At 40.3% G+C, this 19,315-nt stretch overlaps 1 protein-coding gene across 1 annotated transcript in view; it reads left to right on the forward strand.

Moving 5' to 3' along the window:
• Positions 1 to 19,315, forward strand: part of LOC122654695 (AP-2 complex subunit alpha-1-like) — an 88,782-nt gene that overhangs the window by 26,310 nt on the left and 43,157 nt on the right. The window contains exons 4-8 of the mRNA XM_043848904.1: positions 133 to 195; positions 277 to 374; positions 475 to 682; positions 6,292 to 6,363; positions 6,445 to 6,537. Of these exons, the coding sequence (XP_043704839.1) occupies positions 133 to 195; positions 277 to 374; positions 475 to 682; positions 6,292 to 6,363; positions 6,445 to 6,537 (534 nt within the window). The remainder of the gene's footprint in view (positions 1 to 132; positions 196 to 276; positions 375 to 474; positions 683 to 6,291; positions 6,364 to 6,444; positions 6,538 to 19,315) is intronic.

The following is a 19,315-nucleotide window of genomic DNA, read 5'->3' on the forward strand; positions in this document are numbered from 1 at the left end:
GAATTGCCAACAAACAATACCTTGTATGCGCATGCATATCACACACACACATACACAGACATGTATATTTAGTGATTCTGTCTGTTTTTTTTTTATTCTTTTCTAACTTTATTAACTGGAGTATGCTTACAGGTTGGGAATATTGGTGGGAGGGAGTTTGCTGAATCATTGGCACCTGATGTCCAAAAATTGCTTGTAAGCAAAAAACACAACTTTCCTGTCTCAGTTAGCTTTGAATTGAATATTGATGATGCATTTTTGCATCTCTTTTGTCAGATGTCCAGTAGCTGTAGACCACTTGTCAGAAAGAAGGCTGCCTTGTGTCTTCTTCGCCTGTTCAGAAAAAATCCTGATGTTGTTAATGTAGATGGCTGGTGAGTTTGAATTTTGTGTTCTATTTCAACATGCATGTTTTCCACTCCAAGTTATTTTAACATGTTCCGATTAATTCTATTTCTCCATTTACCTTATCAGGTCAGATCGTATGGCACAGCTTTTGGATGAGCGGGATCTGGGAGTTTTGACATCTGTTATGAGCCTTCTTGTTGCTTTAGTGTCAAATAATCATGATGCGTACTGGAGTTGTCTTCCAAAATGCGTTAAGATCTTGGAGAGGCTTGCTAGGAACCAAGATGTCCCACAAGAGTATACATACTATGGTATCCCGTCTCCCTGGCTACAGGTTTGTTTATTTTATTTTCTGTACTCTCTTTCGGTCTTTTCTGCTCTCTGCATCACGCACATACGCAAAGACACACACTATGTGTATCTGCGGAAAACAACAATTTTATTAGGAGAAGCAAAATGAATGCTATAAAGGGATTTCAAATTTTCAATATCCAATACTGAGAAAAAGGTATCAAGATCCTTTCTTTACGTGACAAATTCATTCTTGGTTGCCTCTGTTAGAACATGGCTGAGTCAAAAGCTAATATTGTGTATGTCCACCTCAGCTACAAGGCTCCTGGGGAAGAAGCGTATCACTTCTTATAGCTGTTGAGTTGAATGAATAATCTTTTGAAAACAGCGGATAAGAGAAAGAGTTTACAAATTCATTACCTCACTTTAAAGATCGATCTCTATCCTGCTAGAATTGTGCGTCTCTGATCCCCTTTGTAGCTCCAAATTACATAGGGATATCACCTTTATCATCTCTCAAGATAATGTAGAAGGGGTTCAACTAAGAATCACTCTATAGTAGGATCGATGATAGGTTGCAGCAGAACATAAAATTAGAAACAAACTCACAATTAGTAAGTTAGTAAATAAGAACCAAACCAGCCAGCAGAAGGTCACCAAACTTAGGTCGAGCGGAGGTGATGTTGAACAGGGTCTATGCTCCAAAATGCATCAAATTCTTATGGTTAGATGCTGAGATATGAAAAGAACTCCAAAATAGAAGGTTGTGGAATATCTCACAAACAGTACTGTATTTGGGCTCCAATGAAGATCGAGTGTAGGCTTTGATGGTGAGAAGCTTTGCTGCAAGTTTGGTTCAGTTCTGATGGTCAGAATTGGAGATGGGAGTTGGGGATGGAAATAGAAGGTTACTGGTGTAGAGCAATCCAGCCAGCAGAATAGACCAAGATTGGGATCGAGTGGGGTGGTTGATGGTGTGATTCTGTACTCCAAATCTTCACAGATTCTGATGGAGGGATGTGAAGTTATGGACTCAGGAGTTGCAACAACAATTCAACTTGTAGGAACAGTGATGCAGCATCAAAGAGCGACTCAGCCACATCCATAGGAAGAAGAAGAACCAGCCCCACTCCTATGTGGGGCCTATTGAGTAGTTAGTTAGGGTTGGGCCTTGGCCCCCAAACTTAGTTAGTTTGCTTAGTATTTGTTTACATTTTCTTTACTTAGTTTTATTTTTATGTTTTTAATTGAGTCGGTTCAAATTGGTTGCATCCACTGGTTCAATTTAAGTGAAATGATCCTATTGGCTGATAGGGTCTCAAATCTTTTTAGCTACTTAGGAATCTTTTTAATTTGTTGTTTTAAATCAGAATTCCTCCCCCTTCCACGATTTTAGAAGGGAGATTACTTTGTAATTTTATTCAGCCAAGGAATTCTATTCCAAGGCTGAGTCGAGCTTGGCCTTTTGGCCCTATTATATATATTAATAAAAAATCAGAAGAGGATTAGCCTCCCAGAAATCGTGTTTGATGAATGCTGCCATTGTTGCTGCTGTTTACTCTTTAGAGAGTGTTGCATCCTTGTGGTTCTATCAAGGTGGAAAGGGTAGGTGGATCTCCTACGACTCCTTGCGCCGAGATGGCCGGGAGGATCTCCATTGAAGGTGGTTCTATCCTCCTCCTTGTTCAAGCTTGCTGCCAGTGGAATCTGCTGTAAGATTGAGCTTCAATTTCTGTTTCTAACCCTCCAATCCCTCCCCCAATCGATCCCCTTTTATTTTATTTGAATCCCATTAAGACCCAAAATCTAAATCACAGATCCTTTACTTCCAGCCATCAAAACCTAACCAAACTACACTCGAGTCACCGCCTCACTGCCCAGAATACTCGATCCGACTTGTAGCCCCATTCTCCCACTCAAACTCTAATCCACGTTGTCTCTATAAAACCCCGAAAGCTCTAAATTTCTGTCTAGACCAATCTAACCATCAGAACCCCTCCCTACTACAGCCGAACCTTCATCCCACTGCCTCTAACACTCAGCTAGAAGCCCTAGCCCAAACCCCCACTCCAAACCCTAAATCCAACTCTTTTCCTATTTCCCAAAACCCGAAACCCTAACCCTAATTTTCTGAAATTTAAAATTTCAATTAAACATCATTCAAACCTATACTGTTAGCTTCCCCTAGGCTTGCCTGACTTTACTAAATAAAACCCCACCTCATTACCCTAAACCTAACCCTAGTTTTGACCTAGTTCCTCAAGTCTGCCCCAATCGGCCAGCATATTTGTGAGATCCTGGTTGTCTGGCTCCTAGTAGGTCTCCTACCTATCTAGGACTACATTAAGCAGCAGCAGGCTTCGATCAATGGCAGCAACATCAACAACAGTCTTGGAGTGTTTGGGGTTGATTGCAGCTTTTGAATGAGTCTTCACAGCACTGGGATTGCTAAACAGAGAACAGCAGCAGTACAAGGATCAATTGTAAGGAAAAGGAGAATAGAGAAGATAGAAAATAAGGGATAAGGAGATTCGGCTCTCTCAACCCTAGAGGTTTTGGCTCTCACCAGCTAGGCCTCTCAGCCTTTCATCCACACAAGGGATAACAGAATCTGGGGCTCCAAGGGCATTACATATTTAGGGCTGCTATGCTTGGCTTACAAGTAATTAGAAATTTGCAAGAAAAGGAAACAAACTAAAAATATAAACTTCTAAATAAAAGCTAAGCCTACTTTCTAAATCTGGAATTAGAGACTAAAGAGCTAAGGTTGCTTAATAGACAACCAAAATATCTAAGAGAATAATTCTAAAAATAGAAACTAAACTAAACTCCTAATTCCCTCACACATAGACAAAATTGTGTCTTCTAATAACTATGACACTGTTCATGTGAACAGTGTTTTGACCTCTTTTTCTTCATGTTTTGTCCTACATCACATGATGCTGTCTATACTTTATTAACATGAGTAAACTAAAGAAGAGCTTCACATTAGAGGCTTCTTTAGTCATGGTTCAAGGTGTCAGTTCCGGACCTGGTTTTGGCCAGGCAGAAAACTGAGTTGGGCCGAGATCTTGGCGAGTTGGTGTATTTTTTTTTTAAATAAACTCGAACCCAGGTTTCGGTGGGTTTTTGATCTAGTTAGGTCATGAAACTTGGTATACAACCTATTTTGGGCCCTTTAAACACAATGACACTATCAGATTTTGAAATATCAAAGTCCAAATAGGAGTTTGACTTCGGACCCTAGGTTGGTAGGCTATGACGTACTAATAGGTCCTATTCTACACATCATTTAGCAAGTAGAAAGCATACAATTAATGTAAAATACCGAGATCTCGAGTCGATGCTGTTCATGGTTTAAAGTATCCTTCCGTATCCGCCGATACTAACTGATAAGTATCTTATTTTTAAGGTACTGATGCGGTACGATACCTAAACAAATTCCTATTAGTACATGTAAGAAACCATATCTTTTATTTATAATCAAAAGTGTTATCTTGCGTCTCTCCAATACGATAAAATACATCTCTTAAAATCACCCTTCTGATACAATACCTGATGCCGATACTTTAAACCATGATGCTGTTTCCTTAACTCGTCCTCTGTCTCGTCTCGGACCTTCAAAAAACCGAGATATCTCGGAGATCTCGGCGAGACCTCATTCCATGTCTTTAGTGAAGCCTCTTGTGTCTTTACACTGTTGCTGACATGCCAGACAGATTGCTTGATGCTTTGGCTCATGGGTCATGGCGAGACACCCTTAATACATGTCAATTGACGTGCCAAAATGACATTATCATTTTCCCCCCCAGTCTAGAGCAAAATGAATTTTTTGGTAGGTCATAAGAAAGTGATTAAGGTGTTAGAAAAGGAGATGCTCTCATTAAGGTCTTGGCTCATTGGTTTGATAATTCACATTTCCTTTGGGTTGTGTTAACTCAAATTATTAACTACCTTATCTTACTTGGTAACTTTACTTCGTAAGTTTAATTGAATAAATGGAAATTTTAGATCCCTCCTGTTGGAAGGGACCTAAGTTGAAGGAGGGGAGAGATGTGGGGGTGTGGGGTTCTGGCAGTGGGCGGAAGATTCTTGGTGAAGTCCTTTTCTGGGATGCTTCATACAGGGGAAAATCTTTTTCCACATAGGGTTATAAAGAATCACTGGCCCCCCCCTCCCCCCTAGAATATGTGTTTTCACTTGGACAGCAATCCTGGGGAAATATTGATCATTGATAATCTAATTTACAAAGGGATGGAGGATGAGGTACAGTTCCTATCTATGCATGGAGTGCCAGGAAGTTATATTATTTATTCTTCATCTGCCATTTTGCTTGGGAGGTATGGGAAAGTGCCTCTCAGTGATACAGATATGCTAGATATTCTCAAACTCTCCATTGGCTATACTGGTGGAATGGGAAGGATGGCTTCATTTTGGAGAATGATCCCCTTTGTTGTCTACTGGACTATTTGGAAGGAGAGAAATGCTAGGATTTTTCAAGTCAATCAGCAGGTAGCATTCGAGAGAATGCTAAGGGTCTACTGGCTGCTTGGTGCGCTATACTTCCAGAACAGGGGGAATAACCCTTTCTGTATATGCGATATGGGGTACATGATCAGAGATGGTACATGAAGGTTTGTCCTTTGGGATCCAACATTAATCCTCTCATCCCCGCTAACTGGTGTACCTGAGATGTTTGGGTTTGTCCAGGAGGTAAAGTTCTTTTCCTTTTTGTAAAGGGGCAGGTTGTGGCTGTGGCAGTTGTACAGCATCCTGAGTGTACAGGTTGCCCTATTCAATTTGGTTTATTAGTATAGTTACCTTCTTAAAACAAAAATTAAACATTTTGGGAGGGAGATTCTATTTTTCTGCATTAGAGTTTCCAAACCTTCACAAATACCTTATTGTTATGGTTCTTGTTAGTTGTTATTACTATTATCTCTTTTGATGAATTATGTATTCACTACCCTGTTATTGGGCACTCATGCATGTGCAATTCAGAAGGGTAATATTCTGGAAGGATAATGGAACAGGGATCAGCATTAAGAGAAAGTGGAGATCATTCCCTTGTATGACCAAGTAACTTTGAAGAGACACTACTAGTTGTCAAGACGTCGCCTAGGCATCCAGGCGCTTGGTCGACTTGGGCGCCTTGGACGCCTTGTTGGTGTCGCCTTGATTTTGGACCCTCTACAATGCCTTGGGTCGCCTAGACATCGTGACAACTATTTGACACTAGAAGAATATTCTAGTGTAAATACAATGGGTGGATTGGTAATCTGTTTTTTTCCACTTCCCAACAAAGCATGCAAGTATTGGAACAATCTGCATTTCTTCTTTTGATTTCTGGGTGAAATTTTTGCTCTTAAAATTAACTTATGGTGAATGGGAAAGGTCAAAGGTACTATATTGCACAGGTTTAACGTTCTATTATTTGATCCCTTCCTTTGGGTTACACAATTTATTAACGGAGTCAACTAGAATGGCTAAGTGTATGGATTTGCAATGTTTCCTGAACTCCTTAGTTTTATGTTTTTTCTAGTTTCTTCTTGCTAATTTATACAGGTTATGTAAAGCCATGATATTGATTCTTTCGAAGTGGTTTCTGGGGGTCTAAACAACGTAATATGCTCTAAATTTTGGTTGTTACAGGTTAAGATAATGAGGGCTCTTCAATACTTTCCGGCAATGGAAGATCCGAATATTAGAAGATCACTTTTTGAGGTCAGTCTTTTGTGACGGAGTATTTTAAAGTTACTTTTATAGTGCGTTAGTTGTGATTAACATTGTTATTGGCTTCTGTAGGTTTTACAACGTATTCTAATGGGAACTGATGTGGTGAAAAATGTTAACAAGAATAATGCATCACATGCTGTTCTCTTTGAAGCCCTTGCATTGGTAAGTTTGTATAGCTTTTTGGATTTAAGTTGTAGTCTGGGATCTATATTGATGCAGATAACAGTAAAGTGGGCTCATTTTAGTGGAATAAGCCTAGGGTTGGGTGACATATGTTTTGTCCTTTGGTCCAAGGGATCTTTGTTGTCTTGGGCCACTTTAATGGGCTTAAAATATAGGTACGAGGTAGGAAGATGGGATATATTAATTACTTAATAGGGTCTTCTAGAAGTTATTTTCTTTCTTTTATTGTAAAGCTTATTTTGAATTAAGAATAATTTTATTCCAGTATGAGTTGGCTCCTTTTTTCTTATTGATTGATAATGTATTAGGTTAGATTGGAGCTTTCCAATTGGTTGCTGATGGATGCTCTTATTTTTTATTGGTTCGACGATGTAAGCTTTCTCCTAAGCCAATCACAGGCTTTTTGGAGCAGCTATAAATATATGTACTGGACATAGGCCCTCCCAACGATTTGAAAAGGCCCTCCCTACCTTCTGAAATTGGATTCTGTAGATTCAGTGGTGTTTACGGGTGGATTCTAGGTGTTCTTGTTGTATTCCAATTGAAGACTTAGGTGGATTTCATAGTGGAAGAGTGGATTCTCTTTGTAGGCTTTGTTGTTTTTGTAGCCTAGGGTTTAGGTGGATTCCTAACCTGTTTTATCCTTCAATTTGTTCCTCTATCTATTTATCAAGCTGCAGATCAGATGTGAACACTCACATCCCCTGCGGCTATACTGTTTTTGTTCAATCTTCAGTTCTGTTTTGTTTACTGGTTTCTGCTTTGTGCTTCTAGTTCTGATTTCAGGTTACTTTATTATAATTCCAGATTTATCTCTCTTTGAAGTTCTGTTCTGAATTTCCAAAAACATAATCAATTTCTCAGTTCTGATCTTGCTTTTGTTTAATCCTTACCACAATAAGATTCTTCAGAAATTAACTATTTTGATTTCACATTCAAACCAGATTCTGCAGACGTTTTACCTGTAGAACAGACCTATCAATTGAAGTTTCAGGCCTATCTAAGTTATTTGATTGAAGTTACAGAGTTTCTTTCCTATTCTTTTTCTGGTTTATATTCTCTGTGCTCTGAGCCTGTTCAAGTGAAGTTTCAACTAGATTTCCCTGGTTTGAGTTTAGTCTTCATAATATATCATGTTCATTGAAGTTCTTAATCTTGAAGTTAAATGATGCATCCAGTGTTAATGTGAAAAGAGTCTTGATGTTAGCAAGATTTGAGTATGTTTAAAGTTCTTGAGGCCTAGTGTCAGAATTCTATTAGTCTCAATGAAGGTAATATGCAGGTTTTTATATCTATATCTCAACTGTGGATTAGTGGATCAGTTATTGATTATAAATTTTGTTCTACCAAATTGATAAAAAGGAATTATAATTTTAATATTATAATTTCATTTATTGACTGAATCCTTTGGATTCTTACCATGCTTTAAAGACAGAATGAGCACCCGAAATTGGCCACCAGGTTTCTGATTTTAAGTGGCCAAATAACTATAAACTTATTCACCATGCCATTCTATTTGTTTGATCTATGAATGATGATGTTAAGATTGTATTTATTCTGTTTAGTATAACCGTAGGGGGTATTTTGGGTATTTAGTTATATAATTAGGGGCTTATTTGTAATAGTGTTTATATCAGAGGTATACTTGTCCCTGATATTATTTTTATTTATGTAGAAAACCTAGGACCTGTAACCAGTAACCTTAGAGAGGAGAATAGAGAGAAGAAAGAAGAAGAGAAGAGTAGTTGCAAGGGGAGGAGCCGTATGTGTTAACTTGCTTCCTCCCTCAAGTATCTTATTTATAATAAAACCATTACAATCATAAAGGAAAAGGAAACTAAACCTAATCTAAAATAGGTAACTAACTTAGACTAGGAAACTGACTCCTAACTCTTAACAATTAAAGACATAAAACAATAAAGGAAACCATAATGGACTCAACCACAATAGGGACACTCCCCCAATCGTGGTACACCGTACACTTCTCAACACTCCCCCTCAAGCTGCAAAATACAAATAAGAGAAGAAGGAAAATCCAGCTTGAACTAAATAAAAAAAGAACTCCATAATAATGCTAACACTCCCCCTCAAGTTGGCGCATACAAGGTACTAATGCCTAACTTAAACAAAATAGGAAAAAACTAAGGTGCAGCAGAATCCAGCTTGACATATGAATGCAGCTCTCAAATAAACCTTGAAGAACTTGAAAAAATAGATCTTCAAAACTTGGACAGACATGATCAGCAAACCGGTACTACAATGTCTTCCAAAAAAGGTAGCTTTCTGTTAGAAGTCATGTAATAGGGGTAGTTTAGGAACTAGTTATATTACTAGTTGCCTTATTATGTAATTCTGTTTTTTCTTCTTTATTTCCCTTTTACCTCCCGAGGGAGGTGGATGTAATTCTCTATTAGTTATGATTGAATGAATATAGGGTGTATGGAGAAGTCTCTCCATCACAATCGATTACAACCAAATATTCTCTTCTCTCTTCTCTTGCTATCTTCTTCCTCCTCCAACTTCTTCCTTCTCTCTTCTTACCTCCTAAACCTAAATTCTAACTTGGTATCAGAGCAGGCTCAAGGTTTGAGAGTCGTGTTCAGTCCTTGTTTTCATTCTTTCTCTTCTCTTTGAAATCCTTTGTGTCTAAGGATTCCAAAGAGGAGATTTCTGTGTACAGCTTTGCTTAAAGAGTATGGAATAGGCTTATTTTAGCCTCTTTTGATGATTGAAGGATATACCTGAGTTTTTTTGAAGCTCTCTTGATAGTTTGGATCTCATACAAAGGCTGCTACAAGTTCTGCCAAGTTCAAGTTTAGGTTGCAGCTGCTGCTCTTCTTGGATTCCTTTTGTGTCTTAGTCTGGCTTATTTGGATCGCCCAAGGACACTTATGAGAGTTGTTATGATCTCCCTTGCTGATTGTAGAAGCCATAGGAGCAGATGGAGTTCTTGTGTGGGATCCTGTGTTATGCCTAGGTAAACCCGAGAGTGTTTACTTCTTTTTTCTTGCTTCAAGCTGTAGTTTGATGCTCCCTTGGTTGAGGGATGTGTATGCATAGCCTTTGTGAGGCTGTTTTACGTGTTTGAAGTTATTACTACACCTTACAAGCCTTTGTGAGGCCTCTTCTTAGGGACTGCGTGCTGGACTGCTATTGTTATGCACTAGAAGTGCTTGATTTAAGTCCTCTTAGAGATTTGCTGCTAGGACTGCTTTGGCAGTATGCTATCCTAGACTGCTTATTGGATTTCTTTTTGCTTGTTTGGGTTGAGTGTGTACTCCCCACTTGTCTTTGGTGTTCTTGTTTATTGTCTTTGGTAAAGGATGGCTGCTTTAGATGCATCTGTGCTTGGCACCACTGATTCACAGCCCCCTACTGTTGTCCCTTAGTTGGCTTATGAGAGTACTCACCAACAGATTTCTTTTGTGAAGCTTGATGGTACTAATTACCTAGATTGGTCACATTCTGTGAGACTTTCTCTTAGTAGTAAGGGAAAACTTGGATGTATCGCAGGTGCTATCAAGGCTCCCACAGCTGGTTTACCTACTTTTGATAAATGGGAGACTGAAAATTCTACAGTTATGACATGGTTGAGCTTCTCCATGAAGCCCGAGATTGGGAGAAGGTTTATAAGGAAGGAAACAACCAAAGCTATTTGGGATAGTGTCTCTGTGGCCTTTGACAGAGTAGGTGACACTGCCAAGGTCTATCAGCTCCATCAAAGAATCCACTCATTGAAACAGGGTGACAACGCTATTTCTGAGTACTATAGTGCGTTCCTTAGTCTTGTGGAAGAGTATGATCACTACAGAGACCTTCATTTGACCAACCCAGAGGATGAAGCCAAGGTGTATCTGACTCTTGAAAAGGAGCATGTCTTCTCTTTGCTTGGTGGTCTGAACTCTGACTATGAGCCAGTTAGACTCCAGCTGTTAGGCCGGTCTCCCCTTCCCTCTCTTAGTGAAGTCTGTAGTTACTTACAAAGTGAAGAGACCAAGCGACTTACTATGGCACCACCACCAGCATCATCTGGGAGGTCAACCCTCAATTCTAGTTCTGTTCGAGACACCCGTGGAGGTGGTAGAGGCCCAGGGCCTAACTGTGAGGAAGCTAGTACTGTGGAGACAGTTGGTGCCAGTGGAGTTGGGCGAGACAGATTTAAATGTGATCATTGTGGACGCACTGGACACACTAAGGATAGGTGTTGGTCTCTCCATGGTCGTCCTCCTGGTATGCGTGGTCATGGTGGCTGTAGAGGGGGGAGCTCGAGCTCATTCCGCAGCGGCGACTGATGCTGATGCCCCACAGGATGACTCCACCTTTATGGATGCAGTGGTTCGCAGGGTTGTGTCACAGTTGAGCACATCTTCTACATCTAGTATGGCTGGATCCTCATCATCCTCAGCTTTGCAGGTCTCCACCTCAGCTTCCACTGCTGCCCAGTCTTGGGTCATTGACTCGAGTGCCACGGACCACATGATTGGTACGTCTCATTATTATGATTCCTATACCATTTGCTCTGGTAAGGACAAGGTTAGGGTAGCTGATGGCTCCCTTTCATCCATATCTGGTAAGGGTAATATCCCTGTGACGTCATCTATTTCCCTCTCTTCTGTTATTCATGTCCTTAACCTTACACTGAATCTTTTATCTGTGAGTCATTTGACTAAATCTCTCAACTGTTGTGTCACTTTTTTTCCTTCTTACTGTCTTTTTCAGGATTTGGTGACGAAGAGGATTATTGGTAGTGGACGTGAGGAACAAGGCCTCTACTTTTTTGATCCGCTTTTGCCCATAGCTCATTCTTATGTGTGTGGTCGAAATGATAGTAGTTCTGTGGATTCTGTTTTGTTATGGCATCGCCGTCTTGGCCATCCATCTTTTGTAGTAATGAGGAAACAATTGCCATACTTATTTTCATCTATTGCCTCTTCTCATGTTTTTTAATGTGAACCATGTATGTTTGCCAAACATTGTCGGTCTTCATATCCTTATCATGGTAATAGAACTGTTGCTCCTTTTCATATTGTGCATACTGATGTTTGGGGTCCTTCCCCTACTACTTATTTATTTGGCTTTCGTTACTTTGTATCATTTGTTGATGATTTTTTCCGTGCCACATGGACTGTACTTTTGAAGCATAAGAGTGATGTTTGTGATGCCTTTCAGAATTTTTACCAAATGATCCTTACTCAATTTGAGACCCACATCAAAATTGTGTGATCTGATAAAGGGGGCGAGTACATGTTTGGTGGTCTTCAAACCTTCTTTACTACTCATGGCATTATCCATCAGCTAACGTGTGTTGACACGCCCCAACAAAATGGGGTTACTGAGAGGAAAAATCGCCATCTTCTGGAGGTCACCCGTAGTCTATTGTTTGGCATGCATGTCCTAAGACCTTCTAGTCCGCTGCTCTTCTCACTGACTCCTTTCTCATCAATCATATGCATACCAAGCTTCTTAATTTCAAATCTCCCTTGGACATCTGATCTCCCAAGGCCTCTGCTTTTTCTCTTCCTCCTCAAGTCTTTGGCTGCGTTTGTTATGTGCATGTTAACAAATTTGCTCGCACTAAACTTGACCGCAAAGCTCTCAAGTGTCTCTTCCTTGGGTACTCTTCTACTACCAAGGGGTACAAGTGCTATCATCCTTCTTCTCGCTGATATATCATTTCCAAGGATGTTACTTTTCTTGAATCAGTCCCCTTCTTTGTCCCTTCTCAGAATCCTCTTCAGGGGGAGAATTGTGGGAGTGAACAGGCTACTGAGGATTTCTTCCTTTCTCCTCTACCTACATCTCCTTTTATGCTTGGCATTGGAAAACACAGGACTGTAGATGTGGTTGAGGTTGATGATCAACTAGGGGGGAATACAGATTTGGTTGTTGAAAGTGGTTCTGATAAGGAGAAGGATTACCACATTAGATACAAAAAAGGTGAAGGCTTGCATAATACAAGAAAGAAGACCTACCAAGAGTCCTCTTCAGATTCAGATCCACATCCTGAGATTCATCCTTCTTAATCAGATGACATTTCTTCTCCTCCATCTGACTTGGACCTTCCTATTGCTATTAGGAAAGGGAAAAGAACTTGTACTAATCCTATGTCCCAGTTTGTTTCCTATGATGCAATTTCTCCTATAGGCCTTGCCTTTATTACTGTTCTCTCTACTGCTTCCATTCCCAAGAATGTCATTGATGCTATGTCTGACCCAAAGTGGAGACAAGCCATGTCTGAGGAGATGATGGCACTTGAGAAGAATGGTACTTGGCAACTTGTTGACCTTCCCAAGGGACGTTCCCAGTTGGATGCAGATGGGTCTACACAATCAAGTATAAATCTGATGACAGTATTGCGAGATACAAAGCAAGGTTGGTGGCAAAGGGGTACAGTCAAGTTTATGGAATTGACTACCAGGAGACATTTGCCCCTGTGGCTAAGCATAACTCAATAAGAGTTCTTTTATCTTTGGCTGCCAATAAAGATTGGCCTTTATATCAGCTGGATGTAAAGAATGCCTTCCTTCAGGGTGACTTGGAAGAGGAAGTGTACATGCAAACTCTACCAGGCTTCAAGATGCCTTCTGCTGAAGGGAAAGTGTGCCTCCTTAAGAAGGCTCTATATGGTCTCAAACAGTCACCAAAGGCATGGTTTGAGCGCTTTCGACAGGCTATTCTGAAGAATGGATACTCCCAAAGCCAAGCTGATCATACTCTCTTTACCAAGTGGAGTAATGGTACTATCACAGCTCTCATTGTCTATGTTGATGATATTGTGGTCACAGGAGATGATACAGCTAAGATAGGTAAATTGAAGAGCTACTTGGCACAACAATTTGAGATCAAAGATCTGGGTCCCTTGAAGTACTTCTTAGGAATAGAAGTATCAAGGACCAAGAGAGGAATCAACATATGTCAGAGGAGGTTTATTCTTGACCTGTTAACAGAGATAGGGATGTTAGGCTGTAAACCAGCAAACTCTCCTATTGAGTAGAACCACAAGCTAGGAGAGGATTGTGGTCCTTCTCTTGTTGATGCGGGGAAGTATCAAAGGCTAGTGGGGAAGCTTATCTATCTCTCTATGACTCGGCCAGATATCTCTTATGCAGTGGGAGTTGTCAGCCAATTCATGCATGCTCCCAAGAGTGGCCATTTGGATGCTGTGTATCGCATTCTAAGGTATTTGAAGTCCTCTCCAGGGAAAGGACTGTTGTATGCAAGGCACAACCACTTGAGAGTGGAAGGTTTCACAGATGCCGATTGGGCTGGTTCCATTACAGATAGGAGATCTACCTTCGGCTATTGTACCTTTGTGGGAGGTAACTTAGTCACATGGAGGAGCACGAAACAGCATGTTGTGGCCAGATCTTGTGCCGAGGCAGAATTTAGAGCTATAGCACACGGAGTGTGTGAGCTCATCTGGCTGAAAAGACTTGTTCAAGAACTGGGATTTGACACTGAAGGACCCATGAGACTGTACTGTGACAACAAGGCTGCCATCAGTATTGCCCACAACCCAGTACAACATGACCGGACTAAGCACATTGAGGTTGATAGGCATTTCATCAAGGAGAAGATAGACTCTGGCTGTATTTGTACTTCTTTTGTGAAGACTGGTGATCAGTTGGCAGATATCTTCACCAAAGCTCTTGGCTCTCCTCAGTTTAGTTCTTTCCTAAGCAAGCTGGGAATGCATGATATATATTCTCCAGCTTGAGGGGGAGTGTTAGAAGTCATGTAATAGGGGTAGTTTAGGAACTAGTTATATTACTAGTTGCCTTATTATGTAATTCTATTTTTTCTTCTTTATTTCTCTTTTACCTCCCTAGGGAGGTGGATGTAATTCTCTATTAGTTATGATTGAATGAATATAGGATGTATGGAGAAGTCTCTCCATCACAATCGATTACAACCAAATATTCTCTTCTCTCTTCTCTTGCTATCTTCTTCCTCCTCCAACTTCTTCCTTCTCTCTTCTTACCTCCTAAACCTAAAATCTAATTCTTTCAACGATCTTCAATAGCTATCTAGTGATGAATCTCAAATTGTCATAGTGGCATAGAATCTTAAAGTGAAATAACTAGAGCAACAAGTAGCGAAAACAAACTGAATCAGGCAGCGGAAAAAAACTATATCAACCCAATCGAAAATCCTCAAATAGGCAACAATCAAATATCTTCAATATTTCAATACTTCAATCTCCTCCTTACGGCAAACTCAACCCAATAACGAAGGATACCCAATGGCAATAGTGGAGAAAACTGATCTTCTATGTTTTGCACCAATGTTCCTGCAAGTTCTGCGTTCTGCAAGGTTTGCAGGTGTATTGTACATAATCCCCCCCTCACGTGTAGTACATGTGGACATAACAGAGATGATGTAAGAGATAGGGCAAAAACATACTATACCAGAATTTTCCAAGAGGTGCTAAGGGTAATTAAAAAGGAAGGAATGGCAAAATTATAATTTACCAGAAGTTTCCAAAGATGTTATGGGTAAATACCAAAGGTATGGGATATGAAGGGAATTAGAATTGTTGAAAGGGAACGGTGTTGGAAAAAAAAAGGATGGCATGGCTGTAATTTGGTGGAAATCCACTTTTAAATACAATCCAAGCCAAAAGGCAGACTGGTAATAAACCAGAATTTTCAAAGGTCAATTGGGTAGTCAAATAGGGGAATGTATTAAAAAGTAATGGCAGTTCCGTAAATAACCAGAATTTTGCAAGGGGTTTTGGTAAACAAAAAAGCAAGGGATGCAATTGGTAAAATAATGGCTATGGAGAGTGGCAATTTGGTAAATAACTAGAATTTTCAAGAGGTTATTGGAAAATAATGAAGCAAGGGGATAGATTTGGAAAAGAATTTAATTCCCTAGTAGAAAGGGTAAACTAGGAAAGGAATGTAAAAGATGGATTAAAGAGAATAAGAGATAAAGAGAAGGGTATTATTGGAACTCAAAAAATAAGGTTTTAAGAAACCAATTTATGGAGGTTGTCTTCAACCTTACGACAAAGAATCCAGGGAAAGCTAGGCAGCGGAAACTAGGGAAGAAGAGGAACCAGCGGCAGCGGCAGTGGCAACGGCAACTCACCATGTTGTATGATCTCAACAAGAATACCTCATCAAGAACAGAAAATCGATAAACCAAGAACCAGCAGCACTTCTACCAAGAACTTGCAGCACCATCTCCAACCTCCAGCGTGAATCAGAGGCGGAAGTATTGTCTTCAACCTCTGGACTCAACAAACACCAGATCACAAAAGCAAATACCATCTCGCAGAAAAAAATCGAGTGAAGGAGAACATGATCGACCAACCAGAAAAAACTTTGTTCGATCAGCAGAAAAAATGGCAGATAGAGATTTAATCCAATCTCACAAACCAGCTGGCAGAATGACCCCAAACTGTAATCGAGTTACTCTCTCTGGTAGTCCAAAATATCCTCCAAAAGGCAGCTCAAGAAGATGAGCCAATGATGAGATCGATAGAGGTCAGGTTTTTTTTGGAGAAAACCCAAATTGCAAGAAGGTTGCTGATGTGATAGATCTAAAAGAAATTGAGGCATATTCCAAGAAGACACCTTCAACTACATCAATCAAAGTAATCGAACCAGTCAGAAGAAAATTTTCAACATCCCAAACCAGCAGGAACCTTCGACAGAGCCGAGAAACAATAATAAGGTTCCCCAGACAAAGAACACAGCCAGCAGAAAATTGCAGGTGGATGTCCTTCTATGCATGTTCCCAAAACGTTTTGGTCAGATGCCATATTAATTGCTGTCTTTCTTATTAACCACATGCCATCCAGTGTCTTGAACTTTAAAGTTCCCCTTGATGTGTTACCTCCCTGTTCTTCTTCCTTCTCCCTTCCACCTAGGGTGTTTGGGTGTATTTGCTATGTCCATATTAGTAAATCTGCCCGTACTAAGTTGGACCCTAAGGCTCTCAAGTATATCTTTCTTGGGTATTCCTCCACCTCCAAAGGCTATAAGTGCTATCATTCCCCTACTCGTTGGTGGCTTCTTTCTAAAGATGTCCGTTTCTTTGAAACTATTCCATATTTTTAGTCACCTCTTCAGGGGGAGTGTTCATCTCTTGGTGGTGTTGAGGGTGAAGAGGTTCCTGAGTTTGTTTCTGTTCCCCTCTCCTTCCCTGTTCCCATTTCTCCTTTTCAAATTGACAGGGGAAAGAAAAGTCCTGTGGATACTGTTATTGAAGGGGAGCCCTCTGTGGATAATGTGGTTGAGGGGGAGCCTCCTAGTGCACAAGTGAACAGAGAACAGGGGGAGTTACTAGTGTATACGAAGGACAGGAGAACTCCGGCTACATGGCTTCCTATAAAGAAGACTGGCCAAAACCCTTCTTTGTCTCCTCATCCTGAGCCTTCACTCATTGAGACAGGTATACCTCCTTCTACTTCTCTACCCTCAGACTTTGATCTTCCTATTGCCCACCGCAAGGGAACTCGAGCATGTACTAATCCCATTGCAAAGTTTGTTTCCTATGATTCTATCTCCCTTACAGGTATAGCCTTTTCTGTGGCTATCTCTTCCATATCTATTCCCAAGAATGTGGTAGAGGCTATGGTAGATCCGAAATGGAGAGAAGCGATGAACACAGAGATGTTGGCTCTTGAGAAGAATCACACTTGGGACCTGGTTGAGCTCCCTAAAGGGAGAATCCCTGTTGGATGCAAATGGGTTTTCCCGGTCAAGTTCAAGTCTGATGGTACTGTGGAGAGGTATAAGGCAAGACTTGTCGCCAAGGGTTATACACAGGTGTATGGCATTGACTATCAGGAGGCCTTTGTTCCAGTGGCCAAGCACAACTCCATCCGTGTACCAGCGGCAAGCAACCGACACATAAACAAGGCTTGATAAAAGCCATAAAACCAATCACATAGCCAAACAAAACTAGCTTCGAACTTTTAATCGACAGCCATAGCAACAAAAATCAAACAAAAAACTGAATATCTATAAACATGCAGCAGCGGTGACAGTGGCTGCTCACCATACCAGAGACCTTACAAGACTCTCAAACCGGCAAGACGATAATAACCCAGGGTAACTTCAGACCATGAGCTCTGATACCATGTAGAAAACCTAGGACCTGTAACCAGTAACCTTAGAGAGGAGAATAGAGAGAAGAAAGAAGAAGAGAAGAGTAGCTGCAAGGGGAGGAGCCGTATGTATTAACTTGGTTCCTCCCTCAAGTATCTTATTTATAATAAATCCATTACAATCATAAAAGGAAATGGAAACTAAACCAAATCTAAAATAGGTAACTAACTTAGACTAGGAAACTGACTCCTAACTCCTAACAAGTAAAGACAAAACAATAAAGGAAACCATAATGGACTCAACCACAATAGGGACACTCCCCCAATCGTGGTACACTTCTCAACATTATATATAATGTAGTCTGTAGCCCACGGTTGGAGTATTCTGCCCAGCTGTGAGCCGCAGTTCTCTCCTCCAAGCTTGTGGTTCTTCTTCTTCTTCTTCTTCTTCTCTCTCTCTCTCTCTCTTCTACATTATTAGCACTGGTTTCCTATGTTTGTTTGATATTGTTTCATGGTATCAGATCGGGTTTAATCAGTGTTTTCATCTTCCTTTTCTCTATTCTTAAAACCCTAATTAGGGTTTTTTCTTGTGGTGTGCAGACATCTAGCAGCCTTTTCCTTACCATGAAACCCTAATTGGTAATGCTTGAAGAACTAGGGTTTTCAATATTGGTGATGATTGCTGCCCTTCTGCATTACTGATGCAGTTGATGTTTACAAATCATACATTTAAGTTGAAGTCCTAGTTGCGCATGAAGTTTACTGCACAAGGAATTGATTTTCTCACCTGCGATTTTTCTTTTCACTCCTGCGGTTGAAGGTTGGTGATGTTGCTGATATTAGTACTTCTCTTGGTTATTATATGTGGCTGTTACTGCTTCATTATGGTGCAAGATTTTCAAGAAACCTAATTTTCTTGGTCTGATCATTGGGAGATTGTGCTGACTTTTTTTCTATATGTTGCTGGTTATTTGAGCAAAATTTCAGGTGTTTTTGTCAACCATTAATCTATGCGATTTTAGGGTTTCTGCTGCTTATGTTTTTTTTTGGGTGAAGCTCTCTCCCTGCAGTTTGTTTCCCCTTGGCTGTGGGTGATGTTCTTTGCTCTGGTTTTTCTCACGAGGGTTTGTTTTCATTATTTCCTATGTTTATATTGGTTTTGAATGAAGGTCCCTCAAATCATTGTGACTTGTTGTGAAGTCCTTGTCTGCAGCTTCAGTTTCTCCTTGTTGGTTGCTGGTTTTCTACTTGCAAGCCTTTTTCTTTAGCATTTGTATTTGTTGTCTGATATAATGGTGGATTCCAAGTCTGTAGTGGACAATGTTAATGTCCAAATTACTTCTTTTAAACTCAGTGGAGTTTCTAATTATTTGTTGTGGGCCCAAGCATAAGGTCTACATTAATGCTAAAGGTAAGCTGAAGTATCTTATGTCAGCACCTCTGCCTCCTGTTTCCAAGGACTATCATGAGTGGATGCATGAAAACAACACTCTATATGGGTGTGGAACAGTTTGGAGCTTGCCATTGCCGCAAATATTATGTTCCACACCACAACTAAGGGAGTTTGGGACGACTTGAATGAAAACTACTCTCAAGAAAAGAATGCCACTCATCTATGACCTTTATGACAAAATTTTCTACCTCAAGCAGGGAGACGAGTCATTAAATGTGTACTACAATGCCTCTAAGGGACTG

This window comes from Telopea speciosissima, chromosome 3 (genome assembly GCF_018873765.1).
Source record: "Telopea speciosissima isolate NSW1024214 ecotype Mountain lineage chromosome 3, Tspe_v1, whole genome shotgun sequence".
NCBI classification, from domain to species: domain Eukaryota; kingdom Viridiplantae; phylum Streptophyta; class Magnoliopsida; order Proteales; family Proteaceae; genus Telopea; species Telopea speciosissima.